This window comes from Marmota monax, unplaced genomic scaffold (assembly GCF_021218885.2).
Source record: "Marmota monax isolate L192 unplaced genomic scaffold, Marmota_monax_Labrador192_F-V1.1 WCK01_AAM20220418_F8-fsc00019, whole genome shotgun sequence".
NCBI classification, from domain to species: Eukaryota; Metazoa; Chordata; class Mammalia; order Rodentia; family Sciuridae; genus Marmota; species Marmota monax.
The window spans coordinates 272,997-285,549 of NW_026695242.1; the positions used below are offsets into that span (position 1 = coordinate 272,997).

The 12,553-nt window shown below is 55.9% G+C and overlaps 1 protein-coding gene across 7 annotated transcripts in view; it reads left to right on the forward strand.

Annotated features, from left to right (window-relative positions):
• The first annotated feature begins 399 nt into the window (after positions 1-399).
• Positions 400-12,553, forward strand: part of Zcchc24 (zinc finger CCHC-type containing 24) — a 49,969-nt gene continuing 37,815 nt past the window's right edge. For 4 of the 7 annotated variants that reach the window (XM_046419615.2, XM_046419612.1, XM_046419611.1 and 1 more), the window contains exons 1-2: positions 400-818; positions 12,239-12,439. In XM_046419615.2, coding sequence (XP_046275571.1) covers positions 573-818; positions 12,239-12,439 — 447 coding nt within the window. In that variant the 5' untranslated portion in view covers positions 400-572. The remainder of the gene's footprint in view (positions 819-12,238; positions 12,440-12,553) is intronic. The other 3 variants (XM_046419617.2, XM_046419616.2, XM_046419618.2) reach the window with 2 other exon arrangements.

Here is a 12,553-nt window from a genome sequence, read left to right on the forward strand (position 1 = left end):
CTCGAAAAGAAATGGAAGAGAGCGGACAGTAGGGATTAGGCGGGGCAGTACCGAGCGCCAGTGGTGGCCGGGCTGGGGGCGGAGGGCGCGCGAGGGGGCCGTCCAGGGGCGGGGCCTACGCTGCGCTACATGTGTAGTTGAGCCTCCTTTCCCCATTCTCCCCACCCTGCTATCCCATATTCAATGAGACAGCCAATGGAGGACGAGGACGGGGCGGAGTCTCTGTGGACCCCACCCTGGGAGCGGCCGCTGGAGGGGTCAGCACTGAGGCAGATAGCGGATCGCGGGCGGGGCGGGGAGGGGCGGGCGGCGAGAGGGGGCGGGCCCAAAAGTTTCCTGCCCAACTTTCGCTGCCTCCTTCCTCCGCCCGCGCGCGCCCGGGCTGCAGTCGGGGGGAGGCGGTGGCGGCGGCGGCTGCGGGCAGCGCTCTGGGCGCAGGGCATAGGACGCGAGGCGATCGCCGTCGGGGCTTGGGCGGCTGGCAGTGGGCACAGGCTCCCCGGTGCCCGCCCCTCCGCTGGGAGGGGGGCGCGAGCGGGCGGCCGGGGAGGGGCCGGCACAGCCGCGGCAAAATGAGCCTGCTGTCGGCCATCGACACGAGTGCCGCCTCGGTGTACCAGCCGGCCCAGCTGCTCAACTGGGTCTACCTGTCGCTGCAGGACACGCACCAGGCTAGTGCCTTCGATGCCTTCAGGCCAGAACCGCCCGCCGGCGCCGCGCCCCCGGAGCTGGCCTTCGGCAAGGGCCGCCCGGAGCAGCTGGGCTCGCCCCTGCACTCCAGCTATCTCAACAGCTTCTTCCAGCTGCAGCGCGGAGAGGTGGGTGCCCCCGCGCGCTCCAGCCCTCCGCCCCACTGCGCCAGACGGTTTCCTATCTGCCCGGCTCTTCCTGGCCTGGCCCCGGCCGGCTCCTCATTGCCCGACCGGGTCTGGCTCGACTTCGTTCAGCTTTGCCAAACTTGCCGCCCGAAGTCCCTGGGGCGCCGGGAGCGCGTCACCTCCCGTCAGAGTATGGCTGGGAGCAGCTCAGGCCCGGGCAGGGCCCTCCCGCCCCCTCTCCCAGCCTGGGAGCCCTGCTCGAAGCAGGCTGAGGCGGGGCAGGGGGGTGTCTCCGGATTCTTTCCAGACAGCCGGGGTGCGGCCAGGGCGGGGAGCCCCTTCCAAGTGACTTTCCCTCGCCCAATCCTATACCCCTCCTGGCGATCGCGGACTGAGACCGAGTGCAGATTCTGCTCCGAACTCCTCTTGGAAAGGCCTAAAATCTTTTCTCCTCGACCTCCCGAGGTTGCCGACCCGAGGGGCGCCCTGGAGAACAGTGACTCGCCCAGAGGGTTTTTCCTGCTGTTCCCACACAGGGACCCTCCAGATCCATCCTTCGGCTGCTTGGCCCTCCCCCAGCCACATAGGAAGTGGTTTTTGAGGGCTTGACCCCGCAGACTGCGCAGTCCTCTGCCCTCCCAGCCTGGAAGGAAATGAAAGGGAAATCCTTAGAGGGAGTGGGGGAGGACTAGATAGGGGGAGCAGTTCCAGCTGCCCAGCGCCTTCTCCAGAAACCTGGGCCGCCTGTGTCGCAAAGTCTGCCTGTTTGGTGGATTCAGTTACAAAGTCTACCGGGCAGTGCCTCTTCCCCGGCTAGATAAACACACAGAGAGCCGTGACCTCTTAAAACCTTTTGAGGGGTCTTCTCCAGAGCCTCCCCAGATTCCACTCCTCTCTCCTGCAGGACTTCTCATGCACTCCCCACTTACTCCAGCCTTATTTGAGAATTGCAGACGACCATCACTGGCTTTCAGTTGTCCATCTTGTGGTGGCTGTCTGCAAAGAAAGGTGCAGAGGTGTTTGGGGGCCATACATGAGGGTCACTTTCACTTTCCTTCTAGACCTGGAGAGTCAGAGTTCTGAGAAGGTTGGGGAAGAGGGCCTGTTTATGCCAGGGAGTGCCAGGGTATATGGAGGAGGCAGAGAATCACCCTTTCTGGTCTCATAGATATGTTTGGCCATTATTTACCAGGGGATTCATGGACACATAAAATCCTGGCCTAAGGCCAGCACCTTCTGAATTGCTCTGTGGACCTGTGTGACTAGAACTGGTGTGGGGAGACTGAGCATGGTAGAGAGAGAGATGAGTCTGGAAAAGCACCCTTTGGTACCAAGCGTTTGTATCCAGAGAGTAAAACACTCTCTCTGGGGGAGGAATGGCTCTTGGCTGGGGATCTTTCTTGTAAGAGACTTTGCTGCCTCTCAGGGAACTGGCTTCAGGTACCAGTGACTTCGGAAAACTGTGGAGTGGTTCCTCAGTGCCTGGATGTTTCCCGTTGTTGATTCTCTTACCAAACATTTTTTCAGCTCTGTGTGGGTCCATGGGGCTTTGTGGGCACAGGCTAGTGGAGGCCACAGATCAGTAGGCAGATGAGACAGTGTGTGTGAATAGTGAGGAATTGGGTGGGGAGCCATGGTAGCAGGTGATTGAGTGGCGGTGCCATGATGGCAGGGGTTGAGTAGTGGTGATGAGTATGTGCCCCAAGAGTGTCTTATCCAGGGAGAAGATTGTCATTACCTGTGGGTCAAGCAGGGTCCCTTCTCAGTCCCTACTATCCTCCCTCTGTTCCCACTGTATGATGGCCTTGTTCTCCACATGTGAGTCTCTGCTAAGTGGTCCTGGGAGTTTGGGGCCCTTAGGAGTCCCCTGTGGGAGTGGGATGTTGTGCCTCTTATTGGAAATTTCTGGCCTCCAGGATCCCAGTGGTAGCTCAGTGAGAGCTGTCTGCTGTTGTTTCTGTGACTCAGTTTCCCCATGAAGAGGCCCAGCAATGCGGAAGAGCAGATAAAGGGCCAATGGTGGAACATTCTTTCACGGCTGTCTTCAGGGAGCTTCCTGACCCTCTCTGGGTCTCAGATTGCCCGTCTGTTAAAGTTAGTCTCTTCTGTCTCCCAGGGTAGTGTGTCTGAGTCTGGAAACCTGTACAAATGAGGGAGAATGTGCCTGCAGGGGGGCTGGGCTGGGGAGCCTAGAAGGGCTTCTCTTATGCTCACAGGCCAGTGGCTTCCTTGGATGGGATAGAAGGCTGTGCCTGCAGATCCGGAAGGCTCTCTTGGCTTCAGGCTCCCTTGTCCTCACCCCCCCCCCCCCCCCCCGCCACTGCGCCTCTTAAACCCTCTCAGAGCCCCAGCTGTGCTTTGGGGACAGGCCTTTCCTGCATACAGGGCTTAGCTGGTGACCTAATATGGCTTCAAAATAGCAACTGGCTGAGAAGGCAAGAAGAAATACCCCCCACCTCAATGCCACCATGGGGCTAGTCAGAGAAGCATCAAGTCCTGTGTGGGCTGGAGGGAACTCTATGAAGGGACCTAGGGGCCCAGAAACGTTGCCATTCTGTGCAAGGCCTGGCAGGCCTGGTGGCAGTGCCTGCGGATGTGACTTGCATGCTGACCACTGACCACAGCCTGTCTGCGCCAGCCCCTGTGCCAAGAGCCCACCCCCTCCTGCACCACCCCCAGGCTGCTCCCACCACAATAGCAAAACACCATGAATGCAGCTGGCATGGGGGGTGAGGACATGGGGGCACAGAAGCCCATTGTACCCCTGGAACCTCAGCCATGGAAGCTGAAGATAAGCCAAGGGTTCTGAGTGGCACTCTGGCCCTGGGAACAGAAAGGGAGACGGCAGAGTTCACATGTAAGTGTAGGGGCAAGTACCAGCAGGTGACCTAAGGCAGAACAGGCACCTCATACAATTTCTCAAAAGACCTCTGGGTCCACACACCAGACCCCATGAATCCTCCGTTTCAGAAACCTGATCTGTGGCAACAAGTATGTCTTTGGAGAGTGACTTGGGCCTTAGCTAAGCCCCTCCTTTCTCTCCAGGTGCCCTGGAAGGCAGTTCTTAGGAGTGGGGGTTGGGCTGCATGGGGGTCCTCCCTGCCAAGTTCTGTTTGGAATTTAAATTCACAGCAGTGTAGGGACTGTGGGATTCTAGTTCTGCAAAAAAGTAGAGTTAAGCATTACTTTTGAGTCCCTTGGAGTCGTACCCAGGTCCTGTCCTGGCTAATTCTTGTACCCCTACCACCACCACCATCACCAGGAACAATATGGCTGTCCCTCTCCGTTCAGTTTGGATTATCAGGGCAGCCTTTTTCTTTCCCTTTTCCTCCAGGGACAGAAGTAGCTGGGAAGCATAGCCCTACTGTCAAGTGATCTGTACTTTGTGGGTGATGGGGGAAGGGATTTGGGATCAAATTTGTTTGAAAAACACCATGCTGTCTTTTCTTGGATTCATACAATGCCTGCTGGCACTGTCCTGAAAAATCCTACGGAATAAAACACAGTAACCATTCTTCAGCCCAGCATTTTCCATACCTATTTAACCAGAGAACATCTTTGGCACAAGACACCTGCCAGTGTTCTTCTAGCATCTCTAGACGCTCCAAGGAGCTAGATAGCTCCTTCCTCATTGCATAGATCCAAACTAGGAAGCTCTTCCTGGAGCATAAGTTTGGGAGCCCTCCCAGGTTCTAGCGTCATCTTCTTCAGCGTCATAGGTCCCTTCCTCTTTGCCTCTGTGGTCCCTCTGTTGGAAATTTGGGAATGGCAGCAAGGGAGTCATGAGGACCTTTAACAGTTCTGCAGACACAGCTGAGAGCCCTTAGAGGAGCAACTATACTGACCTGCTTTAGAAGGTCCTACCTTTGACACTTTCCCCGAGAGTTTAAATGTGTCACCAGTGCCTGCAATGGATGGAGATGAGCCAAAGGGCCACCAGTGTGGATATGTGAAATGAAGCCACACTTCTGCCTAAAGTGGAAGTTGGCCTGGCAGGGGCTGAGTGGTCTCCAGGGACTAAGATTCGTTCTCAGTAGCCTTTGTGGTCTCTATGGGATAGGTGGGAAGGGAGTCCAGGGCTGGGGAGGAATGGCCATCGTAGCCCAGCCAGGAGCTGGGAAGCTGATCAGTGACTCAGTCAAGGAGGCCCACACTTGGGAGTCTGTTGGCCAAAGCAGTCTGACCCTCCTTCCACCAGATTCATTTGACTGGGCGAGCACAGGCTAAGAAAGGGGCCACCCCTCATGGGTCTTCTGAGTCAGGTGGGAGGGAGGAAAGCAGGCAGCATTAGTAATTTGTAATCAGCCAGGTGCTGTCGGTGGTCTGTACTCCGGTGGCACTTTAATCTGGGCATCTCTTGCCTCATAACTCCCATTTGATAGAAGGCAAAATTGAGGCCTGGCAAATCACCCAGCAAGCCAATGGCAGAGCCAGACCCAAACCTCTTCTGGGTTCCATTCAGGACTTGTGTCTGTGGCTCAGCCTGTAGCCGGTCCCCCGGTTGGCTCTCATCCAGATCATTCTCTACCCCTTCCCCTGCAGGGCAGGCAGTAACCAGGGTCTCTTGTCAAGCTGTGGTGCCTTTGACATTTTGTCCTGAATCCTTGAGGTTTGAGGAGTGGTGGGCATAATTGTGAGTGCTGGGTTTCTTCCCATGTCCTTTTTCCTGGCTTAGGAAAAGCCGAGGAGATGGACACAGGGAACCTCTAGTGCTTTTGTGCCTGTACCGCAGCCTGTGCATGGCAGGCTTAAGGTCCAGATGGGGAAACTAAGGCACAAAACTAACAGAAATGATGCATCCAGAAAGTCAGCAGCAGACCCAGGGCTCCAGCCTAGGACCAGGACACCTGCTGTGCCCTGTGTGTGTAGATGAAGCACACTCAGTCCTCCTCTGGCCAGCCTGGTCATCCCCAACTCTTGTCCAGTGGACAGATCCAATATACTTCTTCTTTTTAAAATATTTTTTTTAGTTGTCAATGGACATTTATTTTATTTATTTATATGTGGTGCTGAGAATCAAACCCAGGGCCTCACATGTGCTAGGCAAGTACTCTACCACTGAGCCCCTGCCCCAGCCCTCCAATATACTTCTTATGGCACAAGTGGATGTCCTTCTTCCAAGAGGCTTTGCCTGGCTGCCGTGGGGAGCAGCCCTCCCTCCAGTTGCTATGGTCTGGGGACAGGTGAGTTGTAGATATTTCTTCTAACGCAGCATGTCTTAACAGCTGGTCTTGTGGTGCAGTAGGCAACAGGTGTATCTATCTCAATAGCTAGATTGTCAGCACTCTGAGATGGGGAATCTTGTCTTTTTCCACTTAGCAGTTCTAATACCTGATGCTCAGTGAGTACCGGTACTATGGATGGGTGGGTGGGTGAAGAGAGGACTTGAAGCCTTTCCCCTCCTCCATGTTCAGTCTTGACTATGTGAATGCTCTCCTTAATCTCTTAGCTTCTTATTTCATTTCAAGTAGGAAATGTTTATTGATAGTTTGATTAATTGGAATGAGCTGACTTGGGAGATAGTGAAGTCCTGCCCCAGAGGTGTCCCAGCAGAGGCACAGATGACTGATAGTCCTGACCTTGTTTGGGATGGACTTCTTTGAGAATCTGAAGACAGCTGAAGTCCCTGTCGTCAACACAGGGCACAGAGCACCAGCATATGTGCATGTGTGTTCATGCGGATTCATGAGTGATTTCAGATGGAGTGGGTCATGGACACCCTCATGTGACCATGGATCCCAGGTCCAGGGCCCCTGCTATAGAGGCTGCAGACCTCGATGATACCTGGGACTGGATAAATATTGGGACCCTTTCCAGTCCTGGGATTCTTATTCATGCTTTGTGCTTTCATTTGACAAATGTGAATAGAAATGAGAGGCACCTGGTCCCCAGGGCAGAGGTCAGAAGAGTCGTGAAACACAAGTACCTGTCAGGTGCATGGTGACCCTGAAGGGGGCCGGGGGAACCAAGGCAGGGAAGAGAGCGTCCCCTGAGTCCTTTCTGCTTTGTCCTGCTGCCGCTGTCTGCTCCCCTGTTCCTGGTCCTGTCCCCATTTCTCTCTGCCCACTTCTCTCATCAGAAAGAGCTTGTCCGTGTTGATTAGGTCAGAATCTTCTCATGGGCACTGGCGGTGCCCAGGGAGCCGTGCTTACATGTGCTGGGTGAGTGGGCCTCCAGGAGGTGGCGGTGGCCAGCCCTGCCCCCTCCTGACCCTCAGGTCAGCTTTAGATCTTGGAAACTAAAGATCTGGGGCTGGGGCTGAGTGTGGCCTCTTTTCAAAGGCTGGGAAACCCTCATTCAGGCTGTGGTTTTCCTTTGGGCCCAGGGCTGTCTCCAGTCCCTGAGGCCAGCCCATGGCCACCTGTGGGTGTGTCCTGTGCACTTGCTTGACTCCAGACGGGCCCTAGGGATAGAAGAAATGCAGGTCCCCTTGGGAGAAGGGGTGAGTCATTTGTGAAATGAATGATGTCTTGTCTGAGGCAGGAGCATGGGTGTGTGCGCGCCGCGGTGAGGGGCGTGGGGTGGTTTGGGGGAGTAAGAGAGCAGTGGTCTGCTGTCAGAGGAGCCTCCTGTGAGCTGGGGCAACTCAGCTTTGCTTCTGCCTGGCTCTTCGGCACTGTCCTGCCCACATCCAGGCCCTGGGCACTGCAGGGCTCGCCCTCACCTTCCTGCAGTGCTGCTCCCCAGCTCTGCCTGCTGTCCCTGCTGTCCCTGCTGTCCCTGCTGTCCCTGCCTGTCTCTCGGCCCATCTCTGTGCAGCTCTTTTCCCTCTGGGCTCCTCTCAGAGTCCTCCTCCCACCTCTGCCAGCTCCTGCCTGCCCTCACCTTCCACGGCGCCCTCCCTCTGTCCCTGGGGTACAACCCCAGCTTGGCAGGCATGCTCTGGTGAGGCCTGGAGTCAGCCCTGGAAATCTCTGCCTCTGAGCTCCATATTCCACAGTGCAGTCACCATCTCTGGGGTCCAAAACTCTCAGGCAGCCCAGAAAAGCTGGTGTCTCATCTTGCCAGGGCCAAGGGGCTTAGCATAGGATGTCACACCTGGCATTTTCCTCTGGCTCCCCTTCCTGTCGGGAAAGCCAAGCCTCAGAGGCTACATGGAAGCTGAAATATAATAGGCCAACACATATTGGCTGTGCTACCTTGGGCAAATTACTCAGCCTTTCTGAGCCTCAGTTTCCAGCTCTGTACAATAAAACCAACCTGGCTCACCTAAATGTGTTCTTGCCAGGCAAAGGGAAATGAAGGAAAAGATCTAGTTAAGTACTCACACTCCGTACAATTAGAACAAACTGTAGTGTCATCCCATCTGATCTTACCCATCAGTCAAGTGAGAGCCTTGGAGAAGTCCCAATAACAGGCAGGAGTGTGATACTCAGTCCCCCATATATGATGTAAGGTCCCCAGGCTTTCTGCTGCTAGCTGATGGGGTCACTGACCCAGGGAGGAAGGAGATGTGGCCTCTTTTCAAAGGCTGGCAACATCCTGGAAGCTTCCACCCAGCATGTGGGGCTGATCATGTGGGGCTGATGTCCAGCAGTGCCCAGAGCAGCCCAACCAGTTCACGAAAACTCTGAGGCCCAGCCTAAAGCCTTCAAGGTGTTACCTCACCAGGCCAGTGGGGCTCTCGGGCCCTTCCCCACCTTGGACTCTGCTGCACCCAGGACAGTAACAGGTGTAAGGAGCAGCAAAAATCATCTGCTCCCTGGGGTGCAGAAGACACAGAATCTTGCCTTGGGGGACATCCAGCTTTGTGGGACATGAGGAGACATGAGATCAGAGCCTTGGAGTCAACTGCAGGCAGAGTCAGGGCAGGGTTGAGGGCCTAGGGAGGTCCCTGGAGAACAGCAGCACACGGGCAACAAGGCCTCATTTGCACTCTGTTCCTGGAGTCTGAGGTCTGAATCAAGGGGAGGGGTGGGGAAGGCCGATGGGAGCCAGACCTGGAGCTAAGTCCCAGGGGGCTTGAGTGGAAGAGCTTTGTGGGAAGCGGCAGCGTTTGCAGAGCCACAGGGAGAAAAGCAGAGTTGTCCTGTGGGGACCCTGACAGGGCCAGTTGGCCGTTGCAGAGGTGGGATCGACTGATGGAGGCTTCTGTGCCCGCTTTATCGACCACCTGCAGATGGCAGGATGGGTGTCTTTAGCATGTTGCACTCTGGGGCATCCCTCAGGAACTGCTGTTTGTACCCAAAGATCTCAGGACCGTAGGGACAGTCCAATGTGCCCTCCTTCCTGCTGCTCCATTTTATGTTTTGCAGATGGGAAACCCAAGAGGCTAGGCCCTGACCTCTGCTCTGTCCAGTCCCTGCAGGCCGGGAAACAGCCAGGACTCGCCTTTCACCTCCATGGCCTGAGCTCAAGCAGGGCTTTGGAGAGGAAACCACCCGCTGCCCCGCCCGCCCTGCACTGGCTGGGCAGGCAGCCCTCCCTGCCCTGTATGGGTGGGTCTGCCTCCCTCTGCTGCCTCTCTGGGCCTCAGTTTCTCCATCTGTAACATGGGGATGAAGTCAGGTCGGCTGAGCACTCTATCCTTTCAGCTTATAGGTGGTGTTTGTCTTGAATTGGGCTAGGGACAGAGAGCTGCACAGTCCCTGGGGATAGACTAGAGGACACTGGAGGTCGGGGAGCCGAGAGGATCTCCCTTCTCTGCCTGTGGAGCAGTCTCTGGGTAGGGGTGAAGCTGTGACCCTACGGTGGGGTGGGTGGGGGTTGAGCTGCCAGGCCAGGGCAGCCTGCTCAGAGGCCTCTGGCTGCCCGGGATGCCCGAGGGGCCACTGTGAGCAGGGGAGCATGGCCTCAAGGTGGGGACAGGACTTTTTTCCAGGGTGTGATTAGTGCACTTTTGGACATCCACCGAACTTCCCCTTCCTCTTGACATTCACTGCCCAAACAGATCTGATTCCTGTGGACTTGCTTAACTCTTCTCCAGAAAAAAAAAAAAAAAAAAAAAAGAAGAAAGAAAAAGGAAAATGGGGAAAATAAGAGGGTTGTTATTTGTGAAATTGCACTTCCCAGCCATGAGGGTGAGTCACACCATTTGGAGCCTCAAGTTTCTTGTTTGGATGAACTTTTCTCTAAGGGGCTGGGACCATGCTGGGCTCCATCTGGCTGATTGGGGGTGGCGGTGGGGGTCTGCAGGTCTGCAGAGAGCCTTGGAGAGAAGATAAGGAGAGGCCTGAAGGTTGAGAAGTCCAGGCTCCCGAGGGGTGGACCTGGCTGCTGGCACCAGAGTAGCTTGGGGAGCTGGGGGAAATGCAGATTTGGGCTGGGGGGAGGGGAGAGCAGGGAGTTAAAGTCTGCTGGGTGCAGAGTTTCAGTTTGGGAAGATGGAAATGTTCTGGAGGTGGACGGTGGCCACGGTTACGGTTGCACAACAGTGTAAAGGCTCTTCATGCGACTGAACTGTGCACTTTAAAATGGTGACTTTGGTCATGTGTATCTTGCCACACAGTGAAACATGCAGATTCTGGGCCCTCCCATGCCAAGTGGCTGCTTTGGTGGGTCTGACATGGGGTCCAGAGAACTGTTTGTGTTACAGGTTTCCCAGGCCATCCGACACAAGTTTGGACTCACTCATTTAATCTGTATAATGGGGACAGTGACTCACAGGGTGTTGGTGTTTCCAGTGCTAGAGTGGTGAGCGTTTGGCATGTCACCATGATGGAGTCTGAAATCCATCTGAGCCCTCCGTGCACCCTGCAAGGGGGTCTCTTATTGGGTTTCTACAGAGAGGGGGCCCTCTGCCCCTGAGGTGGACCACTCCATTTTAGGCTCATCTGAAAAAGGAAGAGGCACTCCGGAAAATGCTGGCTGGTGTGGCATTGTCTGCTGTCCTGGCTGTCCTGATGGTAGGACAGAGTTGGGGTGTCAGGACCCATTGAGCTCTGTTTTCCAGTCACTGTAGGATGGTTATGTGGGGGCCCGGGCTGCTCCAGGTATGGCATCTGTGTCTTTCCTTCTATGTGCCAGGATCTGATGCAAAACTTTATAAAAGGGACAGAGGTCCAGAGAGGGCAAGGGTCATCCCACAGTCACACAGCATAGTGTCCTGAGGGACCAAGATCAATAGTGGCACCCAATTGATGGGGGTTTTGTCTTCTAAGAGGGGAGAAACAGAACTCTAAAGATGGACACTGTAGAGAGTGAGATGAGGAGGTGAGGAGCTGTACTGGGGATGAGGGACAGAGGAGGGTGTGGCCCATGCCTTCAGCATAGCTCTCAACTCTCCTCCTTCCCCCTCCTACACTGAGGGGGGCACAAAAAGGACTGTCCCCACCCTGGGCTGCTATGTGTCCTATCTTTGTCAGGGAGCTTGAGGCTCTTCCTTCCAGGGGCCCTGCTTCCCCATCAGCTTGAAGACTCCCAAGGACAAGTCCTCATCCCTCCATCGGATCCAAGGCTCCCCAGGATCACAGCTTACCCTTGCAAGTTCCTGGGCACCTGTGTTGGAGCCAAGGGGTGCCCAGCCCCACGCCCAGGTTGGTCTTCGGGCCGCCTGTAGAATCTCCCTCTTTCTAGCCTTGGCCTTTCTGTAGGCAAGGGGACCCATGGCCGATCCATGCCAGCCTCACCGCAGGGCCCCACCTTCTCTAAATTCCGGTGTGCCAGGCCGCCCGGAGCCTGGGACTCCTATAAATAGAGGCTGTATACACCAGGAGGGGCCTGGCCGCCTCTGCTTTGAAGCTCAGTGGCAGGTCTGGTTCCTGTCTTCTGGGGGTGGGAGAGGTGGGCCGCTTCCCTCCTGGGGCTCTCTGAGTGGTGGCCTGAGCCCCGCCGAGCTCCCAGACACAGACTAAAGGCTTCTGGCCACAGGAGGCCAAGTGGGGCTCAGACCCCTGTAAAATGGAAACCGCGCTGTCGGCTGCAATGCCTCTTCCTTACAAGATGGGGAAACCGAGTCAGCATGACTCAACCAAAGTTCCTCTGCCAGCCAGTGGCAGATCCCCAAATCTAACAGGTTGCTTTCTACACCACCTTCCTACCTTGTGATGGTGCGTAAAGGAGAATTAATTGTAATAATGATAATAATGGTCACTGTGATCATCACTGTGTACTGAGTGGTTCCTAAGTGCCTGGCTTGAGGTCAAACATTTCTGACCTCATTTTAGCCTTTTAGAAACCCTGGGAGATGGCTGTCATTGGTTGGGCCCATTGTGTAGCAGAGCCACCGTCGCCCCATGGGGGGTCACTGGCTCATCTTAGGACACACAATTCCGGATCTGGACTCGGGGGCCAGAGCCCTTGGGCAGCTGAAGGCTCTGCATAAGCTCATGTGTGTGTGTGTGTATGTGTGGGGTGTGTGTGTGGTGTGTGTGTGTGTGTGTGTGGTGTGTGTATGGGGGGGGGGAGTGGGTGTGGGTGTGTTGGGCCATGGAAACCTCCTCCCCGGCTGCCTCCGCGACCCACGCCTCTGTCCTCCGCAGGCCCTGAGCAGTAGCGCCTACAAGAGCGCCTCGCCCTACGGCTCCCTCAACAACATCGCCGACGGCCTCAGCTCTCTCACTGAGCACTTCTCGGACCTGACCCTCACTTCTGAGGCCCGCAAGCCCAGCAAGCGGCCCCCACCCAACTACTTGTGCCACCTGTGCTTCAACAAAGGACACTACATCAAGGACTGCCCCCAGGTAAGGCAGCCCTGACTCACTCGGGGAGGGCTCTCAGGCTCCCTTGCTGACCTGGGGCAGCTCTGGCCTGTGGGCAGGCACAGTGGCCTCCCCAGGAGCCCTCCCTTCAGAGAG